This window comes from Carex rostrata, chromosome 33 (genome assembly GCF_964058835.1).
Source record: "Carex rostrata chromosome 33, lpCarRost1.2, whole genome shotgun sequence".
NCBI classification, from domain to species: domain Eukaryota; kingdom Viridiplantae; phylum Streptophyta; class Magnoliopsida; order Poales; family Cyperaceae; genus Carex; species Carex rostrata.
Window position 1 is genome coordinate 190255 of NC_135950.1, and position 16368 is coordinate 206622.

Sequence of the window (16368 nt, forward strand, 5' to 3'; positions counted from 1 at the left end):
ACAATATTTCCATTGCACTCAGATCGTAATTTACAAGTTCTGGACCATTAAAAAAAAGTTCTGGACTATTAAAGAATCAAAGCCCTAAAAGCCCGGCCCAAAATTCGCGAAATGTCAGCTCATCCAAGCCCAAGACCACTAACAACCCATGAGTTACTCTCAAAACTAAAACCCTCTTCCACCACCACTGCGCCTCCCCACGCCAGCAATCCTAAACCCCTCTTACTCTTAGTGTTGGAGGTAGGAGGAGATGATAAAGAGGGTTCACTACAAGGTAGATCATGGGGATCAAAGCGGAGGATCCTCGTCGGATTCCTCTTCTTCCGATTCGGGTACAGAATCTGATGCGGATGTTCCCGCCCGCCCTGAGCAAGCGTCTGAATCAGAATCAGAATCAGGAGGAGAACAAGCGGTTACAGTAGAAACGAATCAGGAGAGTGACGATGAAGACAAAGTAGAAGAGGAAGTTCTTTACCAGAAGCAGCCTTCATTTCCCTCCCCTGGTATTTCTTTTGCATTCATATAACTGTTGCTTCAAAATTGACCTTGTGTGAGAAAATCTAACAATTTGCATACTACAGTCTGATGTTGAAGTACTAAAATGAGAATTGCTAAAAAATTGCAGGATAAGCTTGTTATGTGCTATTGTTTGTTTGCCAATGCTTTTGTTAATATGCAATGGTCTATTTGCTTCTTGACTGAAATATGCAAATAGGTCTTGGCACATTTTTCTTTTGATCAGATCCATCAAATTCATTAATTTCTTCTGATGAGTCTGTGCTTTGAAATTGTTAGGTTCAGGATATGAGAGTGAAGAGGGCTCAGGAAATGAGGTTGACGAGGATTCCCCAGGTATTACTATGAAATAATTTGTTATGTTGTTTCTCTATTGAGAACTCCTTTTGTTTAAAACCTTGCTATGCTGATTGCTGAAGTAAAAGCTGACAAAAAAATGTTTTGGTTATTTTTCATGTGTTCTCTGTGAGGCTGTGCAGTATTCTGATTTTCTCAAGTAGAATCCAATCAAACTATATGTGTATAGAAAGACAAGTTTAAACTGCAAGTAGACATGTACTAATAAGTAGGCAAATTCAAATTGTAAATAATCTCTTATAGCCTAATTGCCTTATGGAATTGGAACATTACAAATAAACAACAAATACATTTGTTTGCATTTTAGTCTCCCAAGTATACAATAACAAAGAGTCCTTGTAGAAATTAGGATAATGAAGATGGAACTAGGGAATGCTACATCAGCTGGTTCATCAACATGCACAGTCGACAGTTCCATTCTTTTTTCATTTGTTTTTAAAAGGATAGTTTGCTGAACAAGAGGTTTAGGATTTTGAAACCCCAAATATTCATATTATAAAAAAGAGCATATTTTTTTATCATATTTTGACTTTTGACTAGTACAAGTATATTTGCTGGTGTGGTGCTGGTAGTAAGCATGACTAGTTTGGCTCTTGGTAGTATAATACACTATCATATGTCTCAATAATGTCTTTCAAATCACTCCTGTGGTTTCATTTATTGTTATTTTATCTATTTATCATATAGTTATCTAGCCACTTAAACAATTGTGTGTAAAATGTGAACAGGCTTAGTTGCTGATATGGAGGAAGAGAAGGAAACAAAACCAATAAAAAAGCACAAAAAAGGGGGCATTGTTAAAGCTGACGCTGCTAAAGAAAATAGCACTGGTGTAGAAGAGCTTGACAGCTGTATTTTGAAGTCGAAGTCTGTGTTTAGATGCAAGCTTTGCCCTCGAATAATTTGCTTAAGTGAAAAGATTGTTAAACAACATCTTGAATCAAAGGTAAGAAACAAGGCATCTTGACAGGGGAATTTATCCCAAGGGTTGAGCTCAACAAGGGATTAACTTGATCATCTTGACAACTGTAAAAAAATACTTAAAAAAGTTTTAGATCTGGCATTTGGCACATCATACATGTGAATAATTATGAAATTTAATGTAAGTTTGACTGTTTGTCAAGTGACTCAGAATTTGCCACGGTTTGTATTAACCAGCATTTGATTGGATAAAAAATGACATCCAAGTTGCACAAAAATTATTTACACCCAATCTATAAGGCTAACTACATGTCTATAACTTTTTTACATTTTGAAAAGTTTCTTACTTGATTTGGAATAGTTTTGTCATTTGTTAAGGTTGTCAGGTTTTTCATAAGATATCATACCCGATATCCTAATTGTTAACTTTTACTTTTTATTTTTTTAACTCTCGACTTTCTTCATTCGAATTAAAGAGACCTTTTTTTTGATGGTTACGAATTAAAGAGACCTTACAATGTAAAAAATTAGCCACTCTTTTTTTGTTATGATTATAGAGGCATGCTAGGTCAAAGAAGCTTTTTGAAGGAGGGAAGCTGAAGGTCATGCTAAATAGTGATGGAGAGTTGGAAGAGGATTATGAAACACATGCTGAAAGATATGCTAGAACTTTAGCCCTTGCTGAGGTATATATATTACGCTCTAGCAATAGCATGGCTAATGATCTAATGTTTATTTTATTTGCAAGAAGCATCCAATACATCTTTTGTTACAATTGACTCCCAAATAATATATATATATATATATTTTTTTTTTTACTTTAGTTCACTGAAATAGACTTGTAAGATGCAGGTGCAATATGGTTAACAAAATATGTGCAAGTTTGAGTCATTTATGAATATCCCAGAATAATGTTAGCTGTTGGTTTCAAACTTGAGAAATTGGGGGTCAATTTTATGCGGTAGTAATTTGTTATATTACATATTTTCATAAAATAATGTATCGATAAAAGACTCACTAAAGGGTGTTCCTGTATGTTTGGTGTAATTAAAAAACGCAATTTCCATTGCCATTAAGTTGTGGCATGTTATTAATTGTTTCCTTGTTTTTGGTAAAAAATATTAGGAGGGGCCTCATGTTCCAAAAAAAGACACAGGGCGTCAAAGGCAAAGACTAAGAAGGAAGAAGGTTAGTTTCATGACCAACAAAAAAATTGCCCTTTTTCTTTAATTGTTATTTATTGAACACTTGAAGCATAATATAGGCTTAACTGATCCCTAAGCTTAAGTCAGCAATGGAAAGATAACTGACTATGCAAATAGCTTTTTGAAGTGGCTTTTTATTACTATATTGCAATATTCTATGTGGTGTTCTATCGTAGCTTTTAGAGGAGGGTTCAAATGCCACCATCATGCCTTCATTTTTTAAATGTCTAAAAACAAAATATTTAAAACTTATATGTTAAATAAAACCGTTAGATGTGATCTATATTATTTTCTTTACATGCACATAAAAATTTATCACTTTTCAATTTTATTTTTATGTGAATCAATAAGTTGAAAAATCAACATTCAGAATTTATCCATATCAATGTATTTTTTAAGCTCTTGATGCCAATCAAAACAAAGTCAAAATGTCGTATTTTTTATATATTCATAGAGAAATGATATAGACAAAATCTAACAGTTTTATATTGATATTTGAGTTTAATATTTCATGTTATTAAGTTTTAAAAAATGAAGGGATTTGAACCTCTAGTTTTAAAACTTAAAACCAAAAGAGTGCAGCAAAATAAAAGAAAGAATTGATAAATGAGAAATCAGCCATGCTTCAATAGCAATCAAATGTTAGTTTTAGTGTCTGGTATCTTATTTGCTGTTTTCCTTTGCAGAGAGCAAAGAATGCAGCCGCAGAGAAAGCTGAACAACATAGTGGGAGTTCTAAGAAGAAAAAACAAAAGAAAGAGAAATGATGTTGTGGCCAAATGAAACTTTAAAATTTTGAAGCGTTAGAATTTGTTTGTATCTTTTTGGGTCGAAAATATGATTATTCTTTCAAGTTTGTAGTGACGTTTGTTTATGATTTCATTTCTATCAGGTCATTTGCCTTACTAGGAAGAAAGTTAAAAGTAGTCCATATGCTATGAAAAGAAGAGGAAGATATATTTTTTTTAATAAATGAGCAAACTAAAGAGAATTGATAAAAAAAAATGGTTAGGTCTTTTTTTCTTTCTAAAATTAAAGAAAAGATACAGGACATTATTGGGGAAAACAATGGTGATTTCAACAGCATAGTATTTTATTTAAAAAAAAAGAGGTAAGTCAGAATAATAAAAAAAAAAAACAGAGGCTGTAAACAATTTGGAAAGCAATGTAATATCCAATGTTGCTGATTGTAAAAAGTTAATTGTTTTGAAACAGCACAATCAGATGCATGATATTAGAAAGATAAATTTCTCTGTCATTTGAATCTTCATTTAAAACACAGATTAGTTTGAATTGTTTAACCACAATAAATTTCAAAACCAATTGGTTTGATACTGGATGCAACATGTTAATATGCCTCAACCACATGCAACTCCGAGCAAAACCCAAATGACATGATATTAGTCCTGATATCCTAATATATATGTTATCAATCTTAGCCTTCCGTTCCTCACTGCTTACCCTAACCGGGCTTCTAGACCGCCCTTCCCTCGATCCTTGACCTCCTCTAAGATCTCCTTTCATGCCTTTCCCGATCTCTGTCCCGCTCACTGCTCCTCCTTTGAACACCTCTTTCATGTGACCTCTCTCTACTATACCTTCTGTAACTAGGGCTCCTGCTCCTGCTTCGACTCCGCCTATACCTCAACCTCCGAGACATTCTCTCATACTTCATTTCATGCCTTACCTGATCTCTGTCCCTAAGATCAGCTCTTTCATGTGACCTCTCTCTATCCCTTCTAAAACTAGGGCTCCTGCTCCTGCTCCGACTCCGGCTATACCTCAACCTTTCATGCCTTTTCCGATCTCTGTCGACCCTATGATCACCTCTTTCATGCGACCTCTCTCTATCCCTTCTAAAACTAGGGCTCCTGCTCCTGCTCCGGCTATACCTCAACCTTTCATGCCTTTCCCTATCTCTGTCCCTATGATCACCTCTTTCATGTGACCTCTTTCTACTCTCTCTATCCCTTCTACAACTAGGATTCCTGCTCTGACTCCGGCTATACCACGATCTCCAAGACCTCGCATACAACTCTTGCGTAAGTTCATGTCTTATCTTCTTCACATGCAAGAAATTGCATTTAGAACCCCTTTTGCATCTGTTTTTCTCAAATAGATTGCATGTAGCATGATAAAAATTAGTGACTGGTGAGTAATCAACTCTAATAGGTCGCCCATTATTGTATAACATCCCTTGAAGATCATTCAAGGCATCTTCCGCGTGCTTTTCATGACGGAATTGAATGTATACATTGCCAGCCATGTGGTGGGCAAGGTTATCACACACATGTAAGCACATGATTTCACCATATTTGCTCAACTGTTTAAAGATGTCTTTGTAGAAGTATTCAAAGTAGTGTTCCTGGATCTGGTTCGGATCAATGGGATTGCCCTGAGCATCAATGCCGGGAGTGATCTTGTCAAGGCGTTGGTACATGTTGGAGAGTAGTAGTGTGGGCGAGATGGTGGGGCGGTTATGATACTGCGTGCAATAATCCCCATGACGGCATGACCCGGTTGTTAAGTACATTGGGCATTTCGCCATTTGTTATGGAGGTTCAAGACCTGAAATAAATGGATTAAAAAAATTAGAAAGAACTACTAAGTGTTTTCAAGAAAGATATGTAGAACAAAATTTTTTAGAATGGATTCATATTAACAACCGTATTTGCTTGACCATGATTGATGAATTACCAAATTTCTCTGTTATTCTCATAATCATTTGTCAAATATATATATATATTATCAATATGATATATCCCTCTTGAGATATATGTAGAATAATAAAAAGCAGTAAACTTAATTTGCTAATTAAAGAATTAAAGGAAATCATTTGAAGTTTCATAGTAGTCCAATACAAAAGATTTCAGCTTCGTTACAATACCCAAAATAGAAGTTAGGTATACTGGTAATTGGTTAAGTAATCCAACTGAATTACAAACACCAAGAATTGCATTTGATGGAACAAGAAATTTCCTTCACGGCTTCATGGCTTCACTGTAACTTTATGGCCAGCTAGCTTACCCCATACAGAATAGGAGCACAGAACTAGCTAGAATAATTAATAGACTTCATACGAATTTCCACTTTTTTCCCTTTATTGTAAAACAATATGAGACCAATAAAAGATCGGTTCTTGCAACCTCAACTGGATTGGTGGACTAAAAAATCATGCATTAATATCATCAATTCCTACAAATTGTATATAATGCAATGCAAACGCATACTACTGTTATGTTACCTTGTTGGCTGTTGCAGTGATGGAGCGAGAGAGAGAGAAGAGAAACCTCCGAAAGCGCGATTGGGAAAATAGGATTAATTGGCTGTCTTGTTAAATAACCAATTTGACGGCCAGATTTGCAAATTGAACGGCTATAGATATATTCAAAATCTCAAACGAACTCGATTTAACCATCGGCAACTCTGGAAAGGTAAATATTTTCCTGGAACAGTTTCACGTAGACCGTGTGAAGTCGATGGGTCATTCTTGGTCCTCTAGGAGAAAGATTAAAGAAGCATTAATTAAACTATTAAAGGTTTTTTTTTTTTTTTAAAAAAAAAGTCTAATTATCCATAGTCTTTTGTCCACCACTTGTCCACAGTTTGAATTGCGCGAATACTGTAAAACTACTTTTAAATGCTGTATAATTATACAATATATCACATAAAATATATCAGTTAATCACAAAACATCCAGCAACTATTTGAAGTGGTCCCATTATAGTTAAAAACAGATTACAACTTGCACTACAAGACAAAAAAAATGTAATTTCAAACTGTACTTTCGAATATTGCAGTTATAGAAAGTTATTGGCAGTTAATGTTAGTTATTAGCAGTTATTTTGACAAAAAACATGATAAAAAGACAAAATTAAATTTTCTGATCAATTTTTTTTTATTCTTTTTTCTTGATTTAATGAACACACAAATTAATCATCAAAATATTGAATACTGTAAAATTGACCACTTTACCTATAAAAATAAAATGTACAAACTATAAAATTACAGACATGCAAAATTCACAGATGAAAACGATAAAATATAATGTTTAAAAAATATCAATTTTTAATACTGTAAAAACAACACGTAAAAACTATAAATTTTTAACAATGTAAAATTAGCAAATGAAAATGATTAAATAAAATTAAAAAAAATATCAATTTTCAATACTGTAAAATTGTCAACTTAAACTGTGAAAACAAAACGTAAAAACTATAAAATTTCAATAATGTAAAATAAGCAGATGAAAACGATAAAACAAAATGTAAAAAAATACAAAATTCAATACTATAAAATTGTCAACTTAAACTATAAAAACAAAACATACCAGATTTTTTCACAAGAGGAATACTGTAAAATTAATAGGGAAAATACTGTAAAATTAACAGATCAATACTCCATATCGCCTTTCTATCATCTCTTTTCTCCAGATTTTCACAAGATGAATACTGTAAAATTACAAGATGAATATTGTAAAATTAACAGGAAAAATACTGTAAAATTAACATATCAATACTCCATATCGCCTCTCTATCATCTATTTTCTCCATATTTCCACAAGATGAATACTGTAAAATTAACAGGGAAAATATTGTAAAATTAACAGATCAATACTCCATATCGCTTCTCTATTATCTCTTTCCTCCAGATTTCTAAAAGATGAATAATGTAAAATTACAAGATGAATACTGTAAAATTAACAGGAGAAATACTGTAAAATTAACAGATCAATACTCCATATCGCTTCTCTATCATCTATTTTCTTCATATTTTCACAAGATGAATATTGTAAAATTAACAGGAGAAATACTGTAAAATTAATAGATCAATACTCCATATCTCCTCTCTATCATCTCTCATCCATATCGCCTCTCTCAGATCATCTCCTCATATCTCCTCCATATCGAAATTCAACAGAAATAAATAAATAATTACGAGATCCCTTACTGCATCAAATCAAACAACAAATTCAAATAAAAGTTCAAATAAAAGTTCAAAACAATGCTAGATCCGTTACTGCATCAAATCAAACAACAAATTCAACAGAAATAAAGATATAACTCACTAGATTTAAATTTCGCTATGTTCTTCGTGAGATGCAACCGTAAGTAAATTTTAGTCGCTGCTTCCAAGTAAGATGCAATCATAATAAATCTGTACATCTTTGTGAGAAATCAGGGTTAGATCCTAAACCTCGCGATTTCTGCCTCTTCAAATTGAACTGACTGATTTCACCAGATCTGACGAGACGAGTCCGTCAGAGAAAGAGCAGGAGGTGGAGGTGTAGATGGGGTCGGAGAGGCGAGGGGAAGGATGAAGATCAGAAGAGACGAGACGATGAGATCAGGATTTTTTTTATTTGAAAGCCCTTTAGAAAAGTTGGAGGCGGTTGTTTTAAATAAGAAAGTTAGAGGCGGACAGTTAAAATAGAAAAGTTAGTGACAGTTTTAACCTGATCCAATCAACACTGTGGACAAATAGTGGACAAAAGTCTGGGGACCATAACCTTTTTTTTTTTTTTTAATTAGAACTCATTTGAGGGATTTCAAGAAAACAAGCACAATAAATAGAAAAGTACAAAAATCACCTCTATCTAGACACTATTTTGGTGGAGGGGGGGCGTAGGGAGTTACAAAAAATAATCATCTCTGCTGTACATTAAGATTTTGTTAAGGGTGTACAATGAGATAAATGAGAGGTGGAGGGCTGTACTGAATAATTGTCCTGAGCTGTGGCAGGGAATATGGAAGAAAGGGGATATACAACCGCGGGTTAGGCTCTTTCTCTGGAAGCTTGTTTCTGGTGCACTACCTCTGGCACAATTAATAGCAACCAGAATTGGAGCTGTCTCGTCAACATGTGTCATATGTTCTCAAGGGGAGGAGGATGCAATGCATATGGTTTTTCAATGCCAATTTGCAAGAGCGTGCTGGATGAGCTCGGGCTTCCCTTTCAGAACAGATCAGCTACCGGGAAATCTCAAGCAAGCTTTGCTATTGGTGCTGACAACTGGTACAGAAGAACTATGGTCAGAGCTTGCCTCAATTGCTTGGGCAATATGGAGATGTCGAAATTCAAGAGTATATCAAGGACAGCAGCCTTCTTTAGCTCAATTCTCAAGTTTCCTGTTGGCAATCAAAGCAGAGAACGGTTTGGTAAGTAAGGTAAAAGGAAATGGGAGGGGTGAAAGGGCTGCTGGTACGAGAGGAGCCAATACCGGTACGGTTTGTAATGCCACAGGGATTGGACGATCTCAACAAATTGTTTGCTATTCGGATGCATCCTGGGTAAACTCATGGCAAACTGGAAATCGGATTCGTTCTGAAGAAGGGTGAGCAGTTGTTGGCATATGGGGCGCAGCAAGCGTCATCTGCATGCCCTCTTCAGGCGGAGGCCAAGGCACTATTGGTAGCGGTTCAGTTTGTGCTGCAAAGGGCAACACCGACATGCTATTTCCTCACTGATAATGCAATTTTGGCATCCTCAGTATCACAAATTCAACCACCAGTGAATGTTGATTGGAGGGCCTCTAGAGAATTGTTGGAATTATGGAGGGTGTTCAAAGAAAATTTGGGGTTCAAATGTGAAAAAATTGCAAGAAGCCACAATGAGATGGCTGATTACTTAGCGGGTTTGGGTAGAAGGGAGGGATTAAATTATGTGGGGTATACTTTTCCCCTTTTTAAATTGTAACTCCTAAGTGTAAAACTTTTCTGGTATGAATGAAATTGCCTACGGGCGTGTTTGAAGCAAAAAAAAATACCGATCAAATTCAAAACAAAGTCAAAATGTCGTATTTTTTATAGATTCATAGAGAAAATGATATAGATAAAATCTAAAGGTTTTATATTGATATTCGAGTTTAATATTTTAAGTTATTAAGGTTTAAAAAATGGAGGCACAAAAAGTGGAGGTATTTGAATCCTCTAGTTTTAAACTTAAAACCAAAAGAGTGCAGCAAAATAAAAGAAAGAATTGATAAATGAGAAATCAGCCATGCTTCATTAGCAATCAAATGTTAGTTTTAGTGTCTGGTATCTTGTTTGCTATTTTCCTTTGCAGAGAGCAAAGAATGCAGCCGCAGAGAAAGCTGAACAACATAGTGGGAGTTCTAAGAAGAAAAAACAAAAGAAAGAGAAATGATGTTGTGGCCAAATGAAACTTTAAAATTTTGACGCGTTCGAATTTGTTTGTATCTTTTTGGGTTGAAAATATGATTATTATATATTCTTTCAAGTTTGTAGTGACGTCTGTTTATGATTTCATTTCTATCAGGTCATTTGCCTTACTAGGAAGAAAGTAGTCCATATGCTATGAAAATAAGAGGAAGATATATTTTTTTAAATAAATGAGCAAACTAAAGAGAGTTGATAAAAAAAATGGTTAGGTCCTTTTTTTCTTTCTAAAATTAAAGAAAAGATACAGGACATTATTGGGGAAAACAATGGTGATTTCAACAGCATAGTATTTTATTTAAAAAAAAATGAGGCAAGTCAGAATAAAAAAAAAAAAAAAACAGAGGCTGTAAACAATTTGGAAAGCAATATAATATCCAATGTTGCTGATTGTAAAAAGTTAATTGTTTTGAAACAGCACAATCAGATGCATGATATTAGAAAGATAAATTTCTCTGTCATTTGAATCTTCATTTAAAACACAGATTAGTTTCAATTTTTTAACCACAATAAATTAATTTCAAATCCAATTGGTTTGATACTGGATGCAACATGTTAAGATGCCTCAACCACATGCAACTCAATCAAAACCCAATGACATGATATTAGTCCTGATATCCTAATATATATGTTATCAATCTTAGCCCTCCGTTCCTCACTGCTTACCCTAACCGGGCTTCTAGATCGCCCTTCCCTCGATCCTTGACCTCCTCTAAGACCTCCTTTCATGCCTTTCCCGATCTCTGTCCCGCTCAATGCTGCTCCTTTGAACACCTCTTTCATGTGACCTCTCTCTACTATACCTTCTGTAACTAGGGCTCCTGCTCCTGCTTCGACTCCGCCTATACCTCGACCTCCTAGACATTCTCTCATACCTCATTTCATGCCTTACCCGATCTCTGTCCCTAAGATCACCTCTCTCTCTATCCCTTCTAAAACTAGGGCTCCAGCTCCTGCTCAGACTCCGGCTATACCTCAACCTTTCATGCCTTTCCCGATCTCTGTCCCTATGATCACCTCTTTCATGTGACCTCTCTCTATCCCTTCTAAAACTAGGGCTTCTGCTCCTGCTCTGATTATACCTTGAATACAACTTTCGCATAAGTGTGTGTCTTATCTTCTTCACATGCAATAAATCGCATTTAAAACCCCTTTCGCATCTGTGCTTCTCAAATAGCCCACATGTCGCTTGATAAAAATTAGTGACTGGTGAGTAATGAACTCTAATAGGTCGCCCATTATTGTCTAACATCCCTTGAAGACCTTTGAAGGCAGCTTTCGCCTGCTTTTCATCACAGAATTGAACGTATACATTGCCAGCCATGTGGTAGGCAAGGTTATCACACACATGTAAGCACCTGATTTCACCATATTTGCTCAACTTTTTAAAGATGTCTTTGTAGAAGTCTTCAAAGTGTTCCTGGATCTGGTTCGGATCAATGGGATTGCCCTCGGCATCAATGCCAGGAGTGCTCTTGTCAAGGCGTTGGTACATCTTGGAGAAGAGTAGTGTGGGCGAGATGGTGGGGCGGTTATGATTCTGCGTGCAATGCTTCCCACGACGGCATACCCCGGTTGTTAAGTACATTGGGCAATCCGCCATTTGTTATGGAGGTTCAAGACCTGAAATAAATGGATTAAAAAAAATAGAATTATTAAGTGTTTTCAAGAAAGATATATAGAACAAAATTTTTTACAATGGATTCATATTAACAACCGTATTTGCTTGACCACGATCGATGAATTATCAGATTTCTCTGTTATTCTCATAATCGTTTGTCAAATATATATATATATATATATATATATATATTATCAATATGATATATCCCTCTTGAAATATATGTAGAATAATAAAAAGCAGTAAACTTAATTTGCTAATTAAAGAATTAAAGGAAATAATTTGAAGTTTCATAGTAGTCCAATACAAAAGATTTCAGCTTCGTTACAATACCCAAAATAGAAGTTAGGTATACTGGTAATTAGTTAAGTAATCCAACTGAATTACAAACACCAAGAATCGCATTTGATGGAACAAGAAATTTCCTTCACGGCTTCATGGCTTCACTGTCATACAGAGAATAGGAGCACAGAACTAGCTAGAATAATTAATAGACTTCATACGAATTTCCACTTTTTTCCCTTTATTATGAAACAATATGAGACCAATAAAAGATCGGTTCTTGCAACCTCAACTGGATTGATGGACTAAAAAATCATGCATTAATATCATCAATTCCTTCAAATTGTATATAATGCAATGAAAACGCATACTACTGTTATGTTAGAGCATGAGCGAGAGGGAAGGATTTGTGAGAAATGTTACCTTGTTGGCTGTTGCAGCGATGGAGTGAGAGAGAGAGAAGAGAAACCTCCAAAAGCGCGATTGGGAAAATATTAATTGGCTGTCTTGTTAAATAACCAATTTGAAGACCTGATTTGCAAATTGAACGGCTATAGATATATTCAAAATCTCAAACGAACTCGATTTACGGATTTAACCATCGGCAACTCTGGAAAGGAAAATATTTTCCTGGAACAGTTTCACGTAGACCGTGTGAAGTCGATGGGTCTTCTTGGTCCTCTAGGAGAAAGATTAAAGAAGCATTAATTATTAAAGTTGTTTTTTTCTTTTTTTTTAGAACTCATTTGAGTAATTTCAAGGAAACAAGCACAATGAATGAAATAGTTACAAAAATCATCTCTATTCAGGCACTATTTTAGTGGAGGGGTAGTTACAAAAAATAATCATCTACGCTGTATATTAAGATTTTGTTGAGACCTCTCTCCATTGAAGCAGTGCTTCGGTATTGGTGATTTTTGTAACTTTCTCACCGATTGTACTTGTTTTCTTAAAATCACTTAAATGAGTTCTATTTTTAAAAAATATCTATTTAAGTACATCATTTCAAGAAGTTTTAAATTGAAAAAAAGGAAGGTTGTCTTGGTAATAATTTTTTTTTTTTTTATCTATCCCCATTATGAAGGTTTAATTATCATAGAGTATGATCGAATCATTCAATTAGTCTTTAACATTATTTTTTATATATTCTACTAAAAAGACATACTTTTTATATTCTTAGTCTCTTTAATTTTTTCAATTTTTTCATTATCTTTTTCGTATATTTTTATATTATTTAAGTCTTTTTATATTTATCAATCTTATAATACATCATGTGTATCATTCAACGTACTCTTTAAGTTGGTTCATATTTACATATGAATTTAATTAATATATAAAATTTAGTCAAAATACACCAAACATATGGTATATTGGATTATTGTTGGTATTAAAAAATTGAATAATTATACTTCTTTTTCTAAACAATAATATTTTTAATATTTTTATTTTCTATAATTGAAAAAATACTCTCGTCTAATATTTTTAAAATTTTATTCATTGACAAATTAAAAAAAATACGAAATTTTTTTATTTTTGAAGGGCGGAGCGGAGGACAGTTATGTCAATTCATAAATCACTCATATATATCATGAATGTCAGAATGTAAGATAGCTTTTATGAATCCTCCGTTGACACACACTCTCTCTCTCCCTCACTTACCTCCTCTTCCCCCATGTCATCAATCAACTAGGGAGAAAACCAAAACCCTAGATCCCGTCTTCTACTGGCATTCATGGCCATCGCCGCCATGGCCTCCCGTCGGATCCTCTCTTCCCTCATCCGCCGCTCCTCCTATATATATGCCTTATCCTCACCGCAAAAGACTCACAAAAGGGTGTTCCTGATCCTGTATGTTTGGTGCAAGTAAAAAAAACACTATTTCTATTGTCATCAAGTTGTGGAATATTATTATTTGTTTCCTTTGTTTTTGGTAAAACATATATTAGGTCAGGAGGGGCCTCGTGTTTCAAAAAAAAGACACAGGGCGTCAAAGGCAAAGACTAAGAAGGTCAGTTTCATGACCAACAATTATTTTTCCCTTTTTGTTTAATTGTTATTTATTGAACACTCGAAGCATAATTAAGGCTTAACTGATCCCCAAGCATAATTATTTTTCCCTAGCTTTTTACTATATATATTGCAATATTCTATATTATATACAATCATAGCTTTTGGAGAAGGGTTCAAATGCGGATGCCTTCATTTTTTAAACATCTAAAAACAAAAAATTTAAAACTAATATGTCAAATAAAACTGTTAGATGTGATCTATATTATTATCTTTACATGCACATACAAAATTATCACTTTTCAGTTTTGTTTTTATGTGAATCAATAAGTTGAAAAATCAACGTCCAAAATCTATCCATATCATGTATTTTTTTAATTAGCTCTTGATATTGATCAAAACAAAGTCAAAATGTTGTATTTTGAGAAAATTTCTGATGTACCCATACAAATTTTTGAAATAGCCAATATCCCCATAAAAACACAATAATATCCAATGTCCCCATAAAAACTTAACAAAATTTCTTCTATCCCCATTTAAGCATTTAACTTTTATTTAATTATATATTAAATATTATTTGACCAATATACCCTTCTAATATCAAATAGAGGTGTTCTGTACAACAATTGAGGTGCTGTGCTGCTAATGAATTGGAATCAGGGATGATATAACTGCCGAAGGTTTACTTGTTTACTCAGGATCTCAGGATTTTTACAAGGATTTTACTTAAGATAGTATATTTCTCCGTTAAGACTATATTTCTCCATAGAGAGACAATACTAATAACAGCTAATTGTCCCAACTTGACGTTAAAGTGCGAATGAGATGATATACCATCTAATTCTTAAGACATTATCTCTTACAACAGCGGGTGTAGAGTTAGAAGATTGTTGTAAGCGAGAAAGAAAACCTTGAGCCCAGAGAGAGGATAAATCGGGTATGGTACCCAATAACAGGTTTGATTTGAGGCTAATTACCTTGAGACTGTCAAGCTGGGACAGAGCCAACTGTACCGGTCAGGTTCAAGTCTTCAAGTACCAAGCGCATGACCCGGCCGCCGTCGCATGTGACCCCGAGCCACGTGGCATGTGGAGAAGGGGGTCGGAGCGGTTCCAGGTTCAGAGCGCACCTAATAACTGATCGGAGACGGTGTAGAAGTTGAGCAAAGCGGTGAGGTCATTGTCGAGTGAGCTGGAGGCAGAGGAGAGAGTTCGTGGTTAGGAGAAAAATGCATTTTGTTTTGGCCTCTGCCATTTAATCCTGGAGAGAGGAAGAGAAAAGATAATAGAGAATACAGACATATGGTAATTAGGGAAGGAAAATGAAACTAAAATGCATCTCGTTCTTTTATTACAATTAAGCATGAAGCACAGGAAAGGGATGAAGAAGATGATTAGAAACAAAAATCACCTTAAAATTAAAAGGGTATTTTTGTCAAATCAAATTTTAATATAATTAAATAAAAAGTTAAATAATTAGATGGGGATAAAAGAAAGATTGTTAAGTTTTGATGGGGATATTAGCTATTATTGTGTATTTATGGAGATATTGGCTATTTCAAAAATTTGTATGGGTATAGCAGAAATTTTCCCTATTTTTTATATATTCATAGAGAATGATATAGACAAAATCTAACGGTTTTATATTGATATTCGAGTTTAATATTTTAATTAAACAACAATGAAACAGTATTCGCGAGGGTAAAAAGTGACTTTTCACGATGGAGTACCGTTATCAATGTATTTTTTCTATTCGTGACGGTACTTTTCGCAAGGGAATACTGTCATAAATGTGTTTTTCCCTCGCGAATACTGTCTACTTTGTTGTTGTATATTAAGGTTTAAAAAATGGAGGCATTTGAACTCTGTAGTTTTAAACTTAAAACCAAAAGAGTGCAGCAAAATAAAAGAAAGTATTAATAAATGAAAAATCAGCCATGCTTCAATAGCAATCAAATGTTAGTTTAGTGTCTGGTATCTTTTTTGCTGTTCTCCTTTGCAGAGAGCAAAGAATGCAGCCGCAGAGAAAACTGAACAACATACTGGTAGTTCTAAGAAGAAAAAACAAAAGAAAGAGATTGTGGCCAAATGGAACCTTAAAATTTTGAAGCGCTTGAATTTGTTTGTATCTTTTTGGGTTGACAATATGATTATTATATATTCTTTCAAGTTTATACTGACGTTTGTTCTATTAGTGATCCTGTTTATGCTTTCATTTCTATCAGGTCTTTTGCCTTACTGGGAAGAAAGTTAAGTAGTCCATATGCTAAGAAAAGGAGAGG

The 16368-nt window shown here is 34.3% G+C and overlaps 2 protein-coding genes and 1 pseudogene across 3 annotated transcripts; 1 reads left to right on the forward strand and 2 right to left on the reverse strand.

Moving 5' to 3' along the window:
- The first annotated feature begins 186 nt into the window (after nt 1-186).
- Nucleotides 187-16368, forward strand: LOC144548413 (stress response protein). Of its 2 annotated transcripts, none has more exons than XM_078297073.1 (6): nt 187-503; nt 796-852; nt 1602-1819; nt 2352-2480; nt 2920-2982; nt 3686-3876. In XM_078297073.1, the coding sequence occupies exons 1-6, from the start codon at nt 251-253 to the stop codon at nt 3764-3766; spliced, it is 801 nt and encodes a 266-aa protein (XP_078153199.1). In that variant the 5' UTR covers nt 187-250; the 3' UTR covers nt 3767-3876. The 2 variants fall into 2 exon arrangements, with proteins under 2 accessions (XP_078153199.1, XP_078153198.1); XM_078297072.1 differs by lacking the exon at nt 3686-3876 and adding an exon at nt 16089-16368 and having other exon boundaries at nt 192-503.
- LOC144548634 (splicing factor U2af small subunit A pseudogene) lies at nt 4507-5547 on the reverse strand (annotated as a pseudogene).
- Nucleotides 10876-11780, reverse strand: LOC144548277 (splicing factor U2af small subunit A-like). Its single transcript, XM_078296962.1, has 2 exons — nt 11195-11780; nt 10876-11092 (listed from the first exon to the last, which is right to left on the reverse strand). The coding sequence occupies exons 1-2, from the start codon at nt 11778-11780 to the stop codon at nt 10890-10892; spliced, it is 789 nt and encodes a 262-aa protein (XP_078153088.1). The 3' UTR covers nt 10876-10889.

What these genes read in the sequence shown, in the direction of transcription:
- LOC144548413 (XM_078297072.1), top strand. Translation starts at nt 251, where the DNA reads ATGATAAAGAGGGTTCACTACAAGGTAGATCATGGGGATCAAAGCGGA. An exon ending in GCCTTCATTTCCCTCCCCTG is followed by an intron (nt 504 to 795) that starts GTATTTCTTTTG and finishes TGAAATTGTTAG; the next exon opens with GTTCAGGATATGAGAGTGAA. An exon ending in AACAACATCTTGAATCAAAG is followed by an intron (nt 1,820 to 2,351) that starts GTAAGAAACAAG and finishes TTATGATTATAG; the next exon opens with AGGCATGCTAGGTCAAAGAA.
- LOC144548277 (XM_078296962.1), bottom strand. Translation starts at nt 11,780, where the DNA reads ATGGCGGATTGCCCAATGTACTTAACAACCGGGGTATGCCGTCGTGGG. An exon ending in AGAGAGGTCACATGAAAGAG is followed by an intron (nt 11,093 to 11,194) that starts GTGATCATAGGG and finishes ATAGAGAGAGAG; the next exon opens with GTGATCTTAGGGACAGAGAT.